The sequence below is a fragment of the Engystomops pustulosus genome, chromosome 6 (genome assembly GCF_040894005.1).
Source record: "Engystomops pustulosus chromosome 6, aEngPut4.maternal, whole genome shotgun sequence".
NCBI classification, from domain to species: domain Eukaryota; kingdom Metazoa; phylum Chordata; class Amphibia; order Anura; family Leptodactylidae; genus Engystomops; species Engystomops pustulosus.
The window spans coordinates 79,251,202-79,273,148 of record NC_092416.1 but is presented as its reverse complement, the minus strand read 5'-3'; the positions used below and the strand labels follow the sequence as shown (position 1 = coordinate 79,273,148).

The following is a 21,947-nucleotide window of genomic DNA, read 5'->3' as shown; positions in this document are numbered from 1 at the left end:
AATGCAAGTGTGAAACCATGGATAATGTTTGAGGGCACTCAATGCCACCTGGGGACAAACCTCTGCAGATGCAAATTTGACTGGAACCTTTGTATCCCTTCTCTTAAGTAGGGACCGTGATCTGAGGCAGTGAGGATAGCCAGAATAATCAGCATTTCTACATACGCAAATATAATGAGCCTTTGGGAGGAGGCTGCAGGCCCCATCTATAGAGGTAGAGGGCACTGCCTCTACGGCAGAGCCCATTCTCCTTATGCATTTAAAATAACCTTGTCACAAATGAAGGATGTGAGGATCAATAAGCCTCCTTATGCAGCAGAAACGAGGAGGGGATAAGAGAAGGCCTTGTTCAGTCCATCCCTGCACGGAAGATGTTCCACATCCAGGAGACAATACTCCGATACTTCCCCTAAAACATCATTCACAGGCTTTTAATGGTATACATCATCTAGTGTCACACCCTCTTCTTCCCTATAATCAAGCCAATGTTATGTCTTCCACAAGGCCAAGAATAAACTAAAGTTTCTTCAGATAAGTGGATTGTATAAAGACTTTAAGAACACATTCCCACACATTTGAAGCCGAAATGCCTAAGTCATCTGAATGAAGTATGCAAATATCCATATGTTTTCTGCATAAACAAATTGTCACTAGTGGAAATCTGTAGCAGAATGTGAATCCATGATGCAGTAAAAGTCTATGGAGCTCTGCAGCACCGTTACTGTCTCCGCAGCAGACCGAGAAGAATTAATGAAAACATATGTTGTGTGTAAATATTTCAGGATAATAACTAGTAAGAAAGGAAGGATAAACAGAAGGAAGTACAGGTAAAATGAAGGTTCTCCTATAGAACAGTTCCAGATCCAGCACATAATGGATGCAATGGAAACTACTGTTGAGGAGAGCCTCACATAGCAACACTCAGGGGAGTTATCAGCCAGAGAGGTCATTTATCTCCAACCCATTTTCTCTTATTGACTCATCCCCCAACAACAATCTGCATTATTGAGCATGTCCCCAGTGGTAATGAGAGGCTATAAACCCGGACCAATGTAGTGGACTCAAAAATAATGGATGATCAAAGATAAGGGTTCCACAGCTGGAAACATGGGCTGAAGATATAGCCAACACATAACATGAGTACAGCCCTCTAATATACCCAATACTTCAAAGGTGAGAAATAGGAGTGTACACATCTCCCACAGTACAATGCTTCAACCATTAACCTAGCTCTTAAACTAGAAAGTTCCACTAGTATCAGCGACAAGGGACCAGAAGCCATTTATTGAATGTTAGCAAAGCAACTCTACACATATTAGTTCCTTTAAAAAAAAAAAAAGTTGAGCCACCATTCTTCAAAATAATACATATACAGTATTTTTCGGACTATAAGGGGCACCATCAATAAATGTCTGCTAAAACATCTAGGTTCAAATATAACGCGCACCGGAGTATAAGGCGCACCTGATTATAAGGGTGAATGACCAGCAGGTGGCAGACTTGTGCACAGTTCAAGGCAGCTGTTGTCTTTAAGTATGGTTCATATATAAGGCACACTGGACTATAAGGCGCACCTTGAGAAAATCAAAGGATTTTTAGTGCACCTTATAGTCCGAAAAATTCGGTACACACACTGAAGAGAATTCCTGAGGGAAGGGCGAGGAGCAAGTTGGATTTCTCATCACACATGCTCAGAATTCTATCATTAAAGGCCTTTAAATTACACTCTGCCCAAAACACATACGGTAAGCTAAAGTCGACTGCAACACTCATAAATCATGGAGTTTTAGCCACAGTGCTGGGATTCACTTCTATTTTTTGTAGTGGTTGATATAGCAGAGCCCGTACAGATCCACCAACTCGCCATGTCCTCAACCCACCCTCCGGAATTCTCTACAGCCAGGTTAGCAAGGTCAGCCTTAGTCCATGATTGGAGCAAAGGACATCAATTAAAGACTGGTGCCTTTAAATCAAAAGGACTGCATAAAAGGTATAAAACATCTAAAAAGGTACTATGTGTGTTGTGCATTTGAGGCAGGAGGTGTTGGGGGAGGAGTCACTGATGACAAGTCCTTTTAAAACAGTTTCTATCCTGGCAGTTGCCATGAAACAGATAACACAGCATGCTTTTCAGTGACCAGACCACGTTAGTCGATGTTTACAAATTTTTGTGACAAGTTCTGCATGCACCCCAGGCAAGCACCCAACATTTATGTGTCCACAAATGCATAATGGGAGGTGGAAGCACCGTTCTGGCTTCCACCTCTTAAAATGTCCCCCATTGCGTCCTGAAAGTGATTGTATAGTCAAAACGGAGCACTCATCTCAAGATCCAGTCTGCCTACACCCATAGAAGTTATATGCTTAGTTTGCAAAAATATATCTCTTCAACTCAGGTGGTTCAAAAAAAAAACTGTAGACCAAACATCCATGATGGAAGAGTGTTTTACATAAGCCAAGTTTGGAAGCTGATGTTAGGTGACCAAGTCCAATGAGAAGGAAGGTGCACTTGTGCCCTGGAGGGTGTCTCGGTGGTCACAAAAAAAAAAAAAAAAAAAGAAGAAATGCAATAAGTATCTTTTGGATACTTTAAATCACAAAAAGATCCCCCAGTCATGTTCTGCAGTCACAATAACTCATCATGGGTTAAATCATCAGCAGAATAGAGAAAGTAATTCTCCAGGAGCAGTAAAACTGGTTGGGCAAGTTCAGCAGCCAACAATAGCCTAATGAGCTCATCCATAGCCTTAAAGCCTCAAGTTCTCCAGTGACAACAAGTTTGTGCCTATCCACAGGACTTGGACACCGGAGAACACTTAATTTGCAAAAACTTTCCATATATGGAATCCAATAATATTTACAGCAGAGCCGTTTCTCCCACAGGGTGGGACGTGTAACCAGTCATGTGGAGCAGGTAGAGGGTGCCAATCTCAGGCCTCCACCTGCTCCAAATTGCACAAGAATCAATAGAAACTCTGTTCTTAAGACACAGATACTATTGATAATGAGTGTGCAGCACATGACTCCATCTATGAGCTCTTGTGTGGCACCCTCTGTGACACAACACTGCACAATGCACCCCTTAAACCAAGTTACCTAGAAACTGCCCTGATTCACAGCTAGATCACAAAGATAATATTCTGGGTGTCAATATTCAAAGCAGTTCTTTTTTATCCGAGAACCAGAAGCTTAATTTACATGAGAAGAGCCCAAAGCTATGTTCATTCTAATGCTTCAGGGAATTGTGGGAGATGAAAGAAAAGATACATTTGTTTCTTTATAACTCAGTACATTGCTTCCTACCATGTCCGTTCGTCTATCACAGAGACAAGGGTCTGCCCAAGATATTACATTTCCATATCTCCAGTACAGAGGACAGCGAAGGCACTAGGCCTAGAGAGAAGAGATTTAGTACTGGTTTCATCCTCTCCCAGCAGCCCAGGATGGGGGTGGTAGCGAAGGGGATCTCCTACAAAACATGGAACAGCCACAATAAAACAAATCTTATTCTAATGTGAAGGCTACCTTTACTGCTTCAGCCATTCCCATGGAGATGGACATGTTCAGTCATAGGAGGATTGTACGCTGCAAGGTGCCAGCCCCATCTATCATGGTGACAGAAACACATCTCATGTGCAGCACAACCTTCATGCTGGATTGGAGGTCAATGATAAGGGATGAAGGAAGAAAGGAGAGAATACCGGCAAATAAAAGTGTTAATTTAGAAACTGACACTTGCCTCAATCCACCAGCGACAATGACAGCATCATGAAATATATGTCACATCAGATACTATGTAGGCTACATTAACACAAACTTTGGCTCATGGCACACAGACACATTAGCTTCAATGGACGCATGCACATGAACGTGTTTTTCACAGATCCGTGTGGAGATCAAGTCATATTACTACCTGTGTTTTTGGCTCTGGCCCTCCATAGAATTCTATTGAAACAAAAAAATAGGGATGCCACATGGGTATCCTCCATGTGCTGTCTGAAATTGCTAGTTAACACAATCACATCCTTGTCCAACCTTACATTTTCAACGCCCCCCCCCACCTTGCAAAAACAGATAATATACAGATTACACATGGGTCATTTTTGTTGACATACGACAGATCACAGATGTGGCGTGCGCCTGGTATCCTAAGGCTGCGTCCATGTGTCTTTGCACAGCTGTTGTATTGCGTTACAAAACGTGATGTAAGAGTTGCCCAATTACATTGTTAACAATTTCATTTACAAAAATGCAACATTAAGGCAATGTTAACACAATGCATTAAAAAGTTCAAATGTTAGTGCAATGGAATTAGGCAAATCTCTTCTCCACAGCTGTTGGACTGTATGACTACTTGTCAAAATGCAATGTATATGTTCCGTTGGATTGCGTTTATAAACAATGGAATTTTATGATCCCATATGCATTTCCATGGAAAGGTATGTGATCGGAAAGGAGGACCATGTGTTTTTCATGTAAACCATGCAAAACACCAAGTGGCGAAGGTCGCCACCCCAGAACATAGTTCACCAGACAGGACCCAGGGCCTCATCCGGAAATCCTTGATCAGAGCCATTTTAAAAACTATAGCTGCCTGGGACTACAGGAAGTGCGAAAATGTGTAGCCAGAGTTGGAATATCATGGTAGCTTCTACCAAGGGCCCAGTGCTTATTCCAGAAGAAGACCCTGCAAGGAAGCTACAATGATACCATTCCTGTTCCTCCTTTGTATTGCATTGGTGTCCTCAGGATGCTAAGTTGATTGGTGGTACGTTCAAAGGATGAGAAAAAAAAAAAAAAAACACAACAACAACAACAACTAAACAGTGGGTGGGTTGTAGTTTCGGCACTCTATCTAAAAGGTTCACCATCACTGGCATATGGGATTGGTCCAAGCCCGTTACAGGTTGCATTTGAACTGCAATGTAACAGATGCTGAGAGCACAAAGAAAACACGGTGGGTGTAGGGGATGAGTTACTGGATTCATCCTGAGGAGGTCATGCCCCCCCTGAGTCGCTAGAGAGATCCCAAGATACCAGACAAAATTATAAAGATTATATGAGGTTCCGAGGGAAACTTTATCTAAAAGATGGGTGCCAGTTAATTTGGCTCTATGGGAACCTGCCACAAACAATATTTGTGTGAAAATGGTGGTTCCCTTTAATACAAAACATAGTCACCCTGTTTGCCAGAAAATATAAATGGATTAAGTATTTTTGCGTGTAGTACTTTGGTGATGACAGCCTCTCAATGCAGCAGTGAAATGGGCTCTGGGCAGGTACAATGTCACCACAAGCTGTAGGCAGGCATATTGTTTACATAGACGTACACACACATACAGACGGCCTGAGCCAACACTGCAATACACATAGTATATACACAAACTATTACTATCCCTGGGTGAAAACGGCTTGTTATGGGTGTGGTCACACGGAGTGTTTCGAATGCGTTTTCACAAGTTACCATGCGTTTGACTGGTTTGAATCAGTTTTTCTTAAAATTCAGGAATTTAAGATTTGGGCATGGAGGGAAGTGAAGAGGGACATCGCCATTGGAGGATTGTATACTAGCACAGCCGGATACTCCTAATGTATTCAGAGTGGTGGAGGGGCGGGGCTTATGTCATATGCCAACGCTTCCCTCATAGTGTCCTTTTAAGATCTGTATATGGAATCCACCTCAGAGTATAGGGCTTTATAAGGGAGAGACAATTGTAACCACTGCTGCCACCACACAATCACAAACTGACCACGTCCCGATAATTAACCCTAAGCGTTCAGAGCAATCTTCACCCAAGAGACTGAGCCTCCAGTCTCCACAGCAACAAGAAACTGGAACAACACATTATAAGTTATTACTGTTAGTGTACAAGGAAAAAAAGCCAGTATAGCCAACAGTGACCAAGCCATCCACATCATTGCTTATATTAAGCACACAAGCTTATGGGGCATATTATTAGGCAGCCACCTTAGAGGCTTTAGAAGTCTCATGGGAGGCCCCTGCCAGTGGCTGCAAAAGTACTCAATGCGGCCGGAAATGGCCGCTCGAGTACTTTCACTGAAGCCGACGAAGTGAGTGCGACGTGGCCAGAATCCTTTCCGGCGCACGTTGCACTCTGACCCTAAACGCTGGTGCCATCTGATGACAAGCGATGCGTGGAAAATTCATGGGGGTGGTCGATGTTTAAAATGAGGGGGAGCAGTGCTATAAAGGGGCCTGGGCCATAAGTAAAAGTCATGGGCACTGGATTCAATGTGAACAATGAGAGGGCCTATAATAAATTCATGAGAGTAGTGCGTAAAATGAAGGAAATATTTCACACATTGCCCCCATTAATTTTTTACAAGGGGGCCCTTTTTTAACTTCATGGGAGGATGGGGGCCCTATGTAAAATTTATGGGAGGACAATGTGTATATTGAGGGGGCCTAAGTAGAATCCATGGGGGAGGCAGTGTGTAAAATTAATGAGGTGGTCCATTATGTAAAATTCAGGGGAGGAGGCGGCAGTGTGTATAATAGTCCAGTATATATAATACATGAGGGCGCACAGCGTGTACAATTCCAGGGGGCCTAGTACAGAAATTCATGATGGGACCCAATTTGGAAAATGCATAGAGGTGACAGCATATAAGATATTCGGGGGTAATATACAGGAACAAAAGTATTTATATGTAGAGGGGACATGTCAGCATAGAGCTTCCCAGTAACCAGCTTATGTACGGTTATAGCTATAGGGACCCCAGGGTGTGGGGTTACTGTCATCAGTTCTTTTAAAGTTTATCAGCATTTTCTTATTAGTAGGTTGGTGTTGAGTTTTTTTTTTTACCGGGTACCTTTACCTGCGCCAACTTACTTACCATAGATTTGATATCTAGTGCAAACCTACTTCCTTGTTCTGAACGGGTAATATGCTACCCTGTCACTTAGCAACGTATACTTACCCCGGCCGGGGTGGTGCTATTGTAGTGCGGCCGATGCACACGATACTGCCTATTACTATAGTGCGGCTGATTTGATATGGACTACTTTGTTATACACATATATATATTTTTTATTTTGCTTAGTCCGACGACATCTATAGTATTTAATTGTGCCGATATACTGCAGCGCATAATGCCATACAAACGGCCATTAGGTTACAACAGGGCAATACGTTACTGGGCTATCTAGTTACAAGTCACTTTGGCTGGTTCAGCTCATGCCTAGTACGCCATGTAAATCGCCAGTATGTTGCCTAGTTACAGGCTTCGTTTGGTTTGGCGCATGCGCAGTAGATCGCCAGCGTCCGTCTGAATTTCTCATACTTCCGGTCCTGCGCCGTTGATTGAGCCAGACGCTGATTGTCTGCACACACTTTCGGATCATATTTAAAGGAAACCTACCACTTAGAATGGCAGGGGTAAGCTGTAAGTACCGAGCACCAGCTCAGGGTGAGCTGGTGCCAGTACTTACTTTCGTTAGTGTTATAAACCGCGGTATCACGGTTTTAACACTTTTTAAACTCTAGACGAGAACAGGCTTCGGCGCTGCATGCGCACGATCGTGCGCGCGCCTACATAGGAAATAGCGGAGATGTTGCGCGCAGCGCCGAAGCCTCTCCTGCTCTAAAGGTGTTTTGGCACTTTGCAAAAAATATGCAGGTTTTGGGTTGCAGTTTGGGCACTTCACCTCTAAAAGGTTCGCCATCACTGCCCTAGGGTCTCCGACGAAGTAGAAAACTGCAGCGACGTCTGAAGAGCCATCTCTAAAGACATCGCTGCAGTGTCCGAACCTGTGGGCAGTCCAAGACGAGTTAAAGGGGTTGTCCGAGTTTTTGAAAAAAAGCTAAAAGTGGCCGGGACAGGGTTGCTTAAAAAAAAAATAAAGCTGCACTTACCTCCCGGTGCCCTCCCGTATCCAGCGCTGCTGTCACTCCGGTCCGGGCGCCATGTAAACAAACATGGCCGCCGGAGCAGCGCTGGATTTAGCTTCCGGCCGGCCGTGGCCGGGCACGCCTATCCGTCCCTATACACAGCATTGTGTATGGGGGCAGGAAGGTTGTCGGGTCCGGCCGGAACTGAGTCCAGCGCTGCTCCGGCGGCCATGTTTGTTTACATGGCGCCCGGACCGGAGTGACAGCAGCGCTGGATACGGGAGGGCACCGGGAGGTAAGTACATAATTTTTTTTTAAGCAGCCCTGTCCCGGCCACTTTTAGCTTTTTTTCAAAAACTCAGACAACCCCTTTAAAGGAAATCCACCACTTATACTATGGAGTTGTGAGTTAAGCTCACTTACTGTTCTGTGCAAGGTGGTGGTTCTTCTTACAGGCCACAATCTTTTCTTGAGTAAAGTTTTACATTTCAGTGTGGTGCTCCAGCGCGGCGCTGCTCTACATAACAGAGTGAGCACCACTGCTATGGCGCTGATTACGTCAGGCAGGTCCATTAGCAACATCATGCAGCCGGCTGCCAGGGAGGGAGGAGTATATGCATGATTATGCACACCTCCTCTGTGCATAAGCAAAGGCACAGCACCAAGCATCATAGCAGTGGTCCTCGCGCTCTGTGTTATGGAAAGCAGCGACACACCCAAGTCCAACTGGAGTTCCGGATCCTGGCTGGAGCAAGATTTTAAAACTTTTTTTCTAATAAAATAGATTGTGGCCTGTAAAAAGAAAAAAAACCACCAGTTTCTTTAAGAAAATGCCAAAAGAGTAAGCGAGTTTAGTTCACACAGCCGTTGCAACAGGTTTCAAAACGCAATGTAAACGCAACATGTGAACACAGCCTCACAGTCCATCACTAGCCTCTGCCTGTAGTCACAGTCGTGTGATTTTCAGCTTGGAGCAGGATTTTTAATGAAGTGCAGCCCAGTCTGAAAGAAAACTTAATTACTTCAGTAATTAGTCCACAATAAAACCTGGTTGTGCACACCGGGAGCCTTAAATCTCATGTAATCTGCATGATTTAACCACTGAGAAGCCGCCGCTGTTATACATTTCACGTTATTTGGAGCCAATTCTGCAATGTAAGGGAAAAGATGGTCGAGAAGAGTCAGCACTTGCAGCTCAAAATGTAAGTATACCATTTTCTAGAGGCAATCTAGAAAGCCTTAAGTATAATAAGGCATTATCCATTAACAAACACATTAAAAGTGTCATCATTAGGAATGAATAAGTCGGCACCAACCCATAGGCGATCTAGTACAAGTATTATCTTTACACCACATTGGAATCTGCGAAAGCCGAATGTAATCTGGAAGCTGCAGAGGTGGGAGCATTTGGTGTAACCCTTCTTACCAATACAGCCTCCAACCTACAGGAATAAAAAGCTTGATAGACGAAATAACCAAGCAATTGGCATGAAAGAGTTAAGATTCACACTTGTAAAACAGCATCACTGAATGCTCTTTGCACCCTGATGCAGGATATGGCCTTGTAATTTTTTTTTTTTATGGTCTCCTACTCCTAAAAATTTTTAAAATATGCCACGGAGCTGCAAGTGGGCTTGGGGCGTTTCTATTGCCTGTGCAAGGGCTGTGGTTACACCCACTAAGCACACAGTCATTAGCATATTTTTATAACATTTTTAGGAACGTGAGACAGTAAAAAAAATAATAATTACAAGGCCAGGGAGAAAATAGGATTCTGTTAGTGACACTGCCTCATAAGGTATGAATCAGACAGTAAATTCCTTTAACCTTATCAGATGGGTGGGTGAGGCTGACCATAGGACATAGGAATACAGTCTACTGCTCATTCATTTCAGACTAACAGAGGAGGATTATACAAAATGTGAATTCAATCCATTTATTGCTCCCGGTCCTACGGTCCAGGGAAAGGCTGCCTGTACGTTACTGTAACCCAATGTTCCCCATCAGTCATTCCAGGCTAAAGTGTAGTGTTCTGCAAAGTGACAAAGTACAGAAACCTCCCTGCCCCACGAGCCTGATGCCATATCACATAGGGCCAAGAACCTCTGGAGGCTTATCTCTAATGTTTTTGGAGGTTTTAAGCCTTAATGCAAGGGTTAAGATTTTAGGATGACCATGATAACGGCACAGTTTCCACTCTGAACATCTGGGTAATTAGGTGTCCTGGCAGAGACATTAGCGCGGGAACAAGGACGAAGACAATGATTAATTCTCAACTGCGCAAACACAAGAACAGGTTGAAGTATTTGGCCCAAATTCCCTCGTCCTAGAATTTCTCTGTCACCATGGAAACCAGTTATGTGAGCAATGCAAATACGGCTGGAATAATGGCTGATCAGTGTGGAGGCCTCAAGGCCCAGAGAAGCAGCAAATGGAGGCACAATCCATTATCTCCTTGACTCTTCACAGGACAGCAAAGGGGATGGGGGAGAATTAAAGGGGGAGCCCATTTTAGGCACATTATTGTGTAATGAGGTTTATTTCCCTGTGCAGCACCCAAATCTCTGCTGGTCTAAGAGAATTAATATTCACAGGATGTAATCCATTTACGAGCAGGTAAGTTTCACAGAGGGTTTGATACAGTTAATTTCTAGAACATCAAACTGCAACGGTAAACCCCTCCCAAATAAGTAAACAAAAACAAACCCCCAACACTAAAGCAAGTAAATATTGAAGGCCATTAAGTGTATAAGTGTAGCAATTCTATTTATTGATATACAGACGTGTTTTTATTCTTCAAAGTGTACAGACATCCCAGGACTCCCGCATCCTTGGCAGCCTTACTACAACTTTGTTTGCTTGCCTTTGCTTACATTATGTAGAGCAAGCACACACAAATATGCTTGGTCTGCGAATACTGGACAGTGTAGGGTTCATTCAGACAGCCAACTGCCAACTGCCAACAATGGCCTCCCTGCAGATACAGTGCCGTTCTTCGCCGGACAACCGAATAATTTTTTCCCGGCTGTGTGCTGCTGTTTCTTATGGAGGGGTCACCTCCTCCTCTCCAGCACACGGCGTTATGCCCATATGATGCAAAGAGCCCCTTCTTCCCTCACCAAACTGGAGTACCGTACAGTAAACATTGCAGTAGGGGGGCTCCTTACAGCATATACAACTAAGACACTTGGAATCCCATCCCTGGATTCACAAACCAAACTCATTCTTATAAGCCACAATACATCCCTCGCTGGAAAATGCAGGATGGCTCACCTCCGTTATATGGAGATACTGTGAATTATACCCAGTAAACAGGACATGAAAAGAGTGGCACTATTCAGTTTCCAGATATGCAGAATACAACATATGGATATGGCTCTAATATACAGTATATTTAGACCAACCGATGCTACAACAAATCTGTTATTCTGCAATGTGCTGTTTGGGGCAGGTCACCGGTGTAGCCAATTACAGGCCTTAGTGGTGACCACTATATAAATGCTACACCACATAGAGGTCAGTCAGGTTCACCTGTTGCTGCTACATATTGGGATCATTATGAATATCTAAAGCACTCTAAAACAGTGCTGGAGAACCTATGGCACGGGTGCCATCATCCACCAAACACTGTTCACCAGACACTGAATCTTCCTGCAGTCCCAGGCAACTTAAAGGAAACCTACCAGTTAGAATGGTAGGGGTAAGCTGTAAGTACCGAGCACCAGCTCAGGGTGAGCTGGTGCCGGTACTTACTTTCGTTAGTGTTATAAACCGTGGTATCGCGGTTTTAACACTTTTTAAACTTTAGAGCAGAAGAGGCTCCGGCGCTGCGTGCGCCTACATAGGAAATAGCGGAGATGTTGCTCGTGCACAGTCGCGCGCAGCGCTGAAGCCCCTTCTGCTCTAAAGTTTAAAAAGTGTTAAAACCGCGATACCGCGGTTTATAACACTAACGAAAGTAAGTACCAGCACCAGCTCACCCTGAGCTGGTGCTCGGTACTTACAGCTTAACCCTACCATTCTAAATGGTAGGTTTCCTTTAAGAGATGATGCTATCATCGACAGTTTATTGGCTGTTTGGAACTGCCGGAAAAGTAAGAAGGTGTTGACAGAAGTGCATTATCTTTGGAGGTCATCCTGCTGGACCCAATGTTCTCCTTGTACAGAGAGGCCCTGGAAAGAAGCTACAATGATAGTTTGAATTTGCCCTCCTCCTGTCAACTGTATTGGTGGCCTCAGACGGCCGATACAATTGAAAGATTTGAAAGAACAGGTAGCAATAAGTTACTGTATAAAATTCTATGCTGGCTTTTCATGGTAAATAAGTGGATTTTGGTTGTAGTATGGGTACTGTCTGTAAAAGGTTCGCCATCACTGTTCATATATTTATTTTTTAATAAAGCCCTCGCCACTTTCTAAAGGAGGCAAGGAATGTGCGTGTCCACCGGCCTCTGCCAAAAACTTCACGAAAGATTACAAGCTCCAATTTCTCATTGTACTTTGTGTAGGTTCTATTTCTGCTTTCGGCACAAAAATAGTGGTGCAAAAAATATTTATCTACCAGGCTACAAGCAAGTAATGCTGAACATGCACAACTTTATCAGTACAATCTCTGGTGATTATCTAAACTGAGGAGTAAAATAAGGGAGTGGAGCAGCTTCAGGACTAGAATGTAGGTCACTCAGTGCGGGATTAGACACAACAGTCACAATCTTACCCACTGCAAGTATAGGAGACGCTACCACATCTCATGATGAAACAGTATTGCAACCATCCATTATACAAAGATCTCACATGGCAAAGGTCCATTATAAGGCGGGTTAGTCCCATCATATGAAGGTTTACTTATTACACAAGTCAGCCTGGATTAGGTATAGCACAGAGCATGTTCAACCAAGATCCATCCTTGGCCTTGTAGCGAAATGTACTACAGCTCATTAGCTTTAAGGAGTTAACACAAAGTAGAGATCAAATTACCTGTTCTTCACACTTATCACATTCAGTGATCTATATATACATTAAAATTACATCCACATAAGAAAAGGTGAATGACAAAATAGTGAAGAGAAAATATATAGGAATCGGTAACAGGATGCTAGTCGGGTAGCAGCCATGTTGCCAACTGCCATGGACCCTAGTCAATAGCCTCTCACACAGCCAAACCAGTTCCCTACACTGTGCTGAGGAGACCTAACCAAGTGGAAACAGTGCTGTCTACAGTTGGGAGTCTGTTCCTTCTGGAATAGATATACAGGTTTGGCTTTGTAGGTCATACTTTGTGTTAAGGGCGCTGCCTTTCGAGGTAGCAAAAGGAGGCATTGTTTTCTATTTAACACCTTGGAAAACTTATTTGCATACTTCCCAGAATTCCCTAGTGGAGCATCTATGGCTTTAAGTCTCCACATGCCTATAAGGGGGCCTTAATTGGCAATCTTTCCATAAGGAGAACACCTACTGTCTGACCATATGCTTTCTCCATCACAGCAAAAACAATGGCAGCTTCCTAAAGTTATGCAGGGATAAGACTCTTCCTCAATGTAGCAGTCACAGATCTTTCCTTTAAGATATGGTGACCTATGAACCTGAACTCATTCACTCCTTAAAAGGATAATGGATGTGACAAGTTTTATGGCTCCATCAGGGGCCCTTAACCTACTGAACTGCTGGGAACAGGAGGAGGGGCTTTGACAAGACAATAAGGGATCCTCAACACAATGATCTTTGATAAAAGGATTGCAACCAAAAGTAATAAAGACCGTAAAACCCTTGGGACTTTAGGACTTCAGTCCAGAGCAGCAATAGCATGTAAAGACCTAACAGGTTGTGTCGCCTGCTTGTGGATGCATTATGGATATTTAACCGAGACCGCAGTATAGAATTTGGACCGCCCCCCCCCCCCCCCAAAGAAAAAAAGTTTTCAGCTCTGTCACAGGGGCGTGGTATGTACATTGATCCCTATATAGACAATTTGTGAATATAAAGCAGGTTGCACGGCTACATGGAAGGCACAATGCAGCCATTTTGCTTCAGGTTACACAGTGTTGTCAGGACACAGGAAGCCACACAGAGACAGGATGAGCCTCTCTGTATTTCTAGGAGGTTAGAATCAGGAAGAGCGTCGGGAACAGACGCTTCCTTGTTTTCCTGCACTTACATAACCCTGCTCCAGAGGTCCAGTGACTAGAGGCGGATCAGAGCACCAACTGCACCTCACTGCTGGGTGATGCCCACCAATACCTGCTGTTACAGTGCCCATAAGTGTTATTACTATGTAACCCACCCACTGACCTAGTGTCCAGGTGAAACCTTCAGCTCCACCACTCAAGGTGGTTTGTGTGGATTCTATTTGACAGGAGAGTAGAGGGCACACAATGTAGAAGGTGTCAGTCATGCAATGAGTGGAGTGCAATATAGAAACCATGATGTGAAGTTATTTCCCCGGGAGGTCCAGGATTTCACGTCATATAAAGTTATGCTTTCCCACTGTGTACATTTCTCACTTTACTGGCGGAGGTTATAAAATGAAAGGTGTTGCTTTTAACAGTCCCATTAGAGAAAGATGTGGCGTCGGCGGCTGTAATCGCTCTGTAATTTCAAGCTTATTAGCTCTCCACACGTTCTGTGCAGCAGAAAAGTGCAATGCACAAAATACTGAGCAAGTCCAACTCTACAATTATACCACAAAGAAACCTGGCAATGGGGAAGGAGTTGCTGCAAGGTGCCCCCACAGCTACAGGTGATGGAGAATGTGGGTGACTTCATCAGCTAATGGCTAGGCTTTATATATGTAGAGGCCTGCTGGCTGAACCATTCATCCTTTAGTACAGCGCTGATCTATAGGCAACATAAAATGAATAACACTAATGGCATAGTACTGACCAGAAACACCTTGTCTTTCACAACGCACTACAAACAATGAATAAGGGGTACAGCAGTTAGATTATAAGATAATACAGGTTACATACTCCAGCATCTATGATAATGTCAGCCCGGTCTCACATGCTGCACTGTAGAACAGAATCTATGGAACTAGTACCAAAAAGTCACCATTCATTGGGCATCCGTCATAGTCACATCTTGGCGCCAGTTATATAATCTGCTTATGATCATCACTCAGGGCGCGCAGGTGATTGCCGCAGATAACACCCAGTCTCCAAGGTGACTCCTTGGCTGCTGCGATAACCAGAGACGAATCACCAAGACCAGAAATAATTGAATCAATCCAATGTTATCAGAACGACTCCCTGTCTACGACTACTGCGAGCATGAGATAGCGACACGTAATATGCTTGTCTCCATTACACATTCAGACAATGCTTAATAACAATAAGGATTATTTAGCAGCTGAACCTTACAAGCGACTGAGAAAGTGTTCTTAAAGTGTCCTACAAAATAAAATGGCAAGTGGCTACAGACCATTAAGAATCATTTCCTGATTATAATCCACACACCTGGGGTGTTCATAGAGGATTATAGCAATATCAGATCAAACATCAGACCCCAATGCAGCTGAGGCTATGCCTATACATATGAGAAATCACACAGCTTTGCACAAGCCATGTATTTCACACGTTTCTGCGTATCTGTTATTCTACCCAGGAGACAGGATAAGCAACCACACAAGAGCAGACACTGCGGAAGGACAACACAGACAATAAAATGGTGGCTACAATGTATTCTAACCTTGTAACCTAATGGAAGGGAGCATCATAGTAACTCAACAAACATTCGGGCTGTAAGTAACAAAGATTAGAGACAGAGGTGATCCCATTAGGCATAGAGGTGCAATAAGCAATTTAGCTCTTGGCTGCAGGTTACAGCAGGGAAAGGAAGGGGTGTCAGGCCACGTCATGTCCCATTTCTATGAAAAGAATTGCTAAGTGAGGATCTGATATATAAACAAAAGCCACAAGCATCCATCCAAATATACTGTACCAGCTACAAACTTACATCACCGTGTACTATACAAAGCAGCTCCATTTACAGACCACCACCATGCATGTCCACTTCCATACTCAACAATAGCATTGTCCCCTACTTTACAAATGTGCCTAAGGGGAGTAAACATGCAGCGTTTACATTGCATTTAAAAATGCATTTCAACAGCTGATGAGGATATTTGGCTAATTGCTTTGTTTTTACATGTTAATGCAATGTAAACACACTGCACCAACTTTACCGTTACAAAGCGCTAAGTCAACAAAGCGTTTAATTTATGTTTATATGTTTACACAATGTAATTAGACAAATTTTCTCCCCACAATTTCAAAACGCAATGTTATACCTCGTGTCACTCCCTCATCCTCAGACTGTAAGCTCTTGCGAGCACTGCCCTCACTCCAGTTGTTTTACGTGACTTATTACTCTGTAATGTCTTATTATATTTGTATATGTTCCCCAGAATCTGTAAGGCACTACAGAATTTGATGGCGCTATATAAAGATTATTATTATTAGAAAGCAAACGGTACATGTGACTGCAGCCTAAAAGGGAAAAACAGCCCAACAACAGTGACCCTTCTCTGCCCCAGAACTGTAAAGTAGGGCATACAAGTTTATGTTTATTGTTGCATAAGCTTCCCCAATTTTTTTTTTTTTTTTTTTTTTATTAAAGTGCTCCATTCTGCTTTTGGGATTTTTTTTTTTTGTTGCGATCAGCATCTTATTTGGCCTGATCCACTAATACCACGATGACAGACTACTCCTGTCTACTGGCTTGGGAACGGGATCCCAGGAAACATCATGGAGGCAGAGTACTAGTGTCATAATGACCACTGCACCAGGTAAACAGCAGGACCTGGGGCCGAAAGATCCAATGTCAACAGCGACAAGAGGAAGGACAAAGATCACATTCCTGCGAGCAATATCCCTGACACAGGGCTGGGATTGCAGAACGCTTCACTACACAACACTGCAACTGTCAGCTACTTTATAACAATTCTCCAGCCTCATGTCCATTAAAGGTAAAACACTGGAATAAAAAGTTCTGCCTCTAATGAATTTTGTGTTTTAATCTCTTACCATTTTCAGGTGGTTGACAAACATGGCTGCTTTCTAACAAAAACAGCGCCACCCCTGAACAAGGTTTCTGCCGGTATTGCAACTAGTGTATAGAAATGAATAGAATTTTGTTGTAATAATACACAAGACCCATAGTTAGTAGGAGACGTTTCTGGTAGAAAGCAGTCATGTTTTTAATCGCTGAACAACCTCTTCAGGATCTGCTTTCCCCTCTGTGAATGGGCCTATAAACCTGCCCTCCTCACAGAATTATGTTACGGTGTAACAGTCTACACAATCAGTGTAATCTTTGTCAACAGGTCTTACCCAAACCAGATTACTATAACCAATCTTCAGTTTGGTGAGGGGAATAAAGTCAGGACAACTTCAGTAAATGTAAAGAGGAACTTGGTTGCACTGACCCTAAAAATAACCAATTGCATTGTTTAAAGGCCAGGGTTTTCCCGTATTCATGTCTAGTTCCTTCAGAAAGTTTCAGTCTCAGAGTTGTGTAACTGATCAGCACTAGAAAAAAAAAAAAAAAAATAGTAAAAAGATTTTTGCCTGTAGGACTCCCTCCACTATAAAGTATTTGGGTTTCTCTCCTTATCAGCTAGAAAGGTGGGAAGCAAGACATTGACTCCAGTATAAATATTTCCAGAAGATTCTTTAGCCTTATAAGGAATTGGTTTTACCGATGATTCCCAGCATCTTAAACAATCCCCCACCACCTTCAGGATGCATCCACATGTTCAGTTTTTCGGATGCACAAACCAGAAATGGAGTAAAAGTAGGAGCAGCACCTTTCAATTATTTGTCTCAACCCAATATTATCCGCACCTGCTTTTGACTCCAAAAACTGCATCTGAAAAACTGAATGTGTGGACGCACACTCACATCCACAATGTCCAGTCAACATTCATTACCACTAGATGACTAGGTGAGGGCAAATGTCACCCAAGAGGCAATCCATGAATACATTCTGGGTGAAGGAAATGGTACAAGTACAAGTGTGATAATGCGCAGGTAAACTTCCTATAGCGAGTACAATCCCCAGTACATAAAGCATTAGGTCACCTGAGAATTACTTATGCAGAGTACCCCGGCATAAACCTAGCATGTACAAATAGCAAGCAGATAGTGAACACAAGAACAGGGAAATCCTCTGTGCTGCTGTGATGTCAGCCCCTAATTTATGCTTTAATTATCTACCCACATTAATATTTTCCAGCTTCTTTTGCAAACCAGTAGGAGATGAAAATGAACCAGAGAAATCACCGATATAAAAAGATTACCAAAAGAAATACCGACCCTCAGCACAATAATCCATGTATCCTCTGCCTTGTTTGCAGATATCCCAAAAAGCAGGGAACAGTACGTTTCCACAACAATCTGAACACAGACTCATGTTCATAGCACTCAGGTGACAAATACAGGATGAGCTGTATCTAGTAGAAGCTGTCTGCTTACATCGTGCCGGGCTAAAGATATTATTATTATTAATAATAATAAATAATTTTTTAAAGCCGCATGCAATTTTTTTTAAACCGGATGCATTTTTGACAGATTTTACCAATTATCTCAATAAAAATGGTCAAAAAAGGATGAGTTTTCAAAAAATTAACGGACCAAAACACCATGTGTGGCATCACCCTAATTCTTTATATACCGCACACAGATTACGCAGCGCTGCACAAAGCATGTCAAATTGGTCCCTGTCCCCATGGGGCTCACCAGCTAAACAACCTAACAGTATGTTTTGGAGTGTTTGAGGAAACTGGAGGACCCAAAGAAAACCCACGGAAACACGGAGAGAACATAAGAACGCTTTGCAGATGTTGATCTGGGTGGGATATGAACAAGCCAGCTGTTCCAGGATCACAAGTGACCAGTACAGTTGCCCACACTAGTTCTAGCACAAGGGTTAAGACTTAAAACTCAAGTGTGTTCCAGAAATGGTGAACTGTACACTAGACATCTCACCATGATCAAAGGATGGCAAGTCAATTGTTAAGACTGTAACCGTGCAGCTGTTATCACCTAGTTTTCTGGGGGCTCTGCACTTTTTGCAGTTGGCAAGATTGGGAGGAGGTAGTGGGGGGTTGGTTACTTTTCATGCAGTGGTTGTCCCATGCTTTAAACACCTTCAAAGAGATTAAGCAGGAGCCACAAGATCCAAGTCCAGGTGCAGCCATTACCCCGGGCGGATTCCCTGTCACACCTGGAACATCCAACACAAGTAGGAATCCCAGGAATGCACATCTCCTAACAGACATGGCTACAGCTTAAGCCCTCCACCCGCTTTATAACCAGGTGCCTACAGGCCAAGTGCTAGCAGAGAGATGGCTGGAGCCACATCAAGTATGAGAGCAAAGGAAAAACAAATAGTGAAGAGCACCAGCAGGAGGACTCCCACCCCCTCTCACCCCACCCTGAGCAAACACCCAGCCAGCAGAGAAGGTGAAGGAAAAGCAGGGTCAGACCACACACATCACAGGGACTCCCTGCCAGGACAAGGCTTGCGGCCCCGGTGGCAGACACGACAACATGTGGTGCAGCCTCTGATGTGTCATTTGTTTCACATGCAACCTTGGGCAATTTTCCATGAGAGATTATTAATTATTAAAACCCACTTCAATAGGATGGAGATGGGGGGGGGGGGTACAAGATGCCACACACTAAAGGGTTAATGAACCAGCAGCCTCCCTCCAGACACTGGACAGCAGGAGTCACCATCCCAGATAGCAGGATGCCACCAAGATACATCCCCAGACAAGGGGCACCTGCATCATGACATTCACCAGCCCACACCCAGGCCAGCAGCCACACTGAGCACAGGCCCCAGGACACCCCCCCTCCCAGGAGCCAGGGTGGAGCAGTCCAGCATCCTAAGGATATCCTGACACAGGAGGGTGGAGAGCTGCCAGATTAACCCCTTCTGCCTCATCAATGCTGCTACAGACTGCACAAAGGGCCCCAGGGCCATTGCATGTATGAGGCGGGCAGAGTGAAGCCATTATGTAATACCATACACACCACCATATTATAGAACAACAGGGACGTGAATTAGTACAATACTCCCAACACACCAGAACGTCCTATACACCTGTATCACAGGCACCAGAACTAGTCATTAACTTAAAGATCCAGTAATGTGCAGCATAGTAACAGGAACGATATGGTGGAAGCCCCTATTCCCTATACCAGTGATGGCTAACCTATGGCACTGGTGCCAGAGGTGACACTCAGAGGACTCCCGGTATCCTCCTGCAGTCCCAGACAGCCCAGGACTTGCTGTGCACAGAGCTATATTAAAGTGACAGTGCTACCTGGGACTATTTTCTGCTTTATTGGTGTCCTCAGTGCTGGTACCAATTAAAACTGGTCTTTGTTGTAGTTTGGGCACTCGGTGTCTAAAAGGTTTGCCATCACTGCCCTATACACTAGCCCTCTACCTGTGGTCCCGGTGAGTCCCTGTCCTCTATACACTAGTCCACTACCTGTGGTCCCGGAGAGTCCCTGCCTTCTATACACTAGTCCACTACCTGTGGTCCTGGAGAGTCCCTGTCCCCTATACACTAGTCCACTACCTGTGGTCCCGGAGAGTCCCTGTCCCCTATACACTAGTCTACTACCTGTGGTCCCGGAGAGTCCCTGTCCCCTATACACTAGACCTCTACCTGTGGTCCCGGAGAGTCCCTGTCCCCTATACACTAGTCCACTACCTGTGGTCCCAGAGAGTCCCTGTCCCCTATACACTAGTCTACTACCTGTGGTCCCGGAGAGTCCCTGTCCCCTATACACTAGTCTACTACCTGTGGTCCCAGAGAGTCCCTGTCCCCTATACACTAGTCTACTACCTGTGGTCCCGGAGAGTCCCTGTCCCCTATACACTAGTCTATTACCTGTGGTCCCGGAGAGTCCCTGTCCCCTATACACTAGACCTCTACCTGTGGTCCCGGAGAGTCCCTGTCCCCTATACACTAGACCTCTACCTGTGGTCCCGGAGAGTCCCTGCCCTCTATACACTAGTCCACTACCTATGGTCCCAGAGAGTCCCTGCCCTCTATAGACTAGTCCACTACCGGTGGTCCTGGTACACCACCAGTGGCAGTGGAAAGGACCTGCCCCTGCATCCCAGTAAACACCTACCCATACTCAGCATACACTCCCACACACCAGCAGGCAGCACCTGCCGTCACACATACAGATGTGACTGATGAAGTAGAGCACTTCTAGTGTTTACATCTTCTCCACATCCCGGAGAGTCCTCCCTCCCTCCCCCTCTCCCACCCATCCACCTGCACATTACCGCGGGAGGAGAATGACGCTCACCCCACTCTACTCCAGCTTTCCCCCCCGCATAGACAGAGCTGTACACAACACACAATCACCGCGGGTAAGAGGTAGGAAACCTGTGAAGGGGGAGCCCATAGGCTGCATACAGAGTATGAGCACAGCGAGGAGGATGGGGAAGTCTGCTGATCCCCTCCCTTTCATCACAGTGACAGACAGGGAGCTCGTACCTCGATGTAACCTGCCAGACCGGGAACGATGACCGCGGCCAGCAAAGCGCAGAACGCCGAAAACATGGCCATGTTCGCAACTCCTCTCCTCTCGACCTCCAGCTCCTGACTGACGAGACGTTCAACAGCAGCCCAGGAGCCAGCCCAAACGGATATGACGTCACTGAACTCCGCCCTTCCAGTGTCCGCCCACCAACAATTAGCCCAATGAGAACATTCCAAATTTGTTCTTCCCATTCACTCCCCGCCCAGTACAGGTAGAAGGGCTCCTTAACCCAGCCCCTACAGTTGCGGCTCTCCATTAGGTCTGCTTTCACAGAGCAGTGGCCACGCCCAGCGAGAATGCACTGCAGAAGATGCTGCGTCCCGTGAATATGGATGTTATAGTAACCCTGTACAGAACCTGGAAATACCAATCATCCAGTACTGAACCTATAATAGCCATCATCCAGTGTTGAACCTATAATACCCATCTTCCGGTGCTGAACCTATAATACCCATCATCCAGTGCTGAACCTATAATACCCATCATTCAGTGCTGAACCTATATTACCCATCATCCAGTTCTG

At 44.5% G+C, this 21,947-nt stretch overlaps 1 protein-coding gene across 7 annotated transcripts in view; it reads right to left on the bottom strand.

Annotated features, from left to right (window-relative positions):
• APLP2 (amyloid beta precursor like protein 2) overlaps positions 1–21,538 on the bottom strand; it is a 43,000-nt gene extending 21,462 nt beyond the window's left edge. For all 7 annotated transcript variants that reach the window (XM_072156721.1, XM_072156723.1, XM_072156722.1 and 4 more), the window contains exon 1: positions 21,379–21,538. In XM_072156721.1, coding sequence (XP_072012822.1) covers positions 21,379–21,450 — 72 coding nt within the window. In that variant the 5' untranslated portion in view covers positions 21,451–21,538. The remainder of the gene's footprint in view (positions 1–21,378) is intronic.
• Positions 21,539–21,947: the final 409 nt, after the last annotated feature.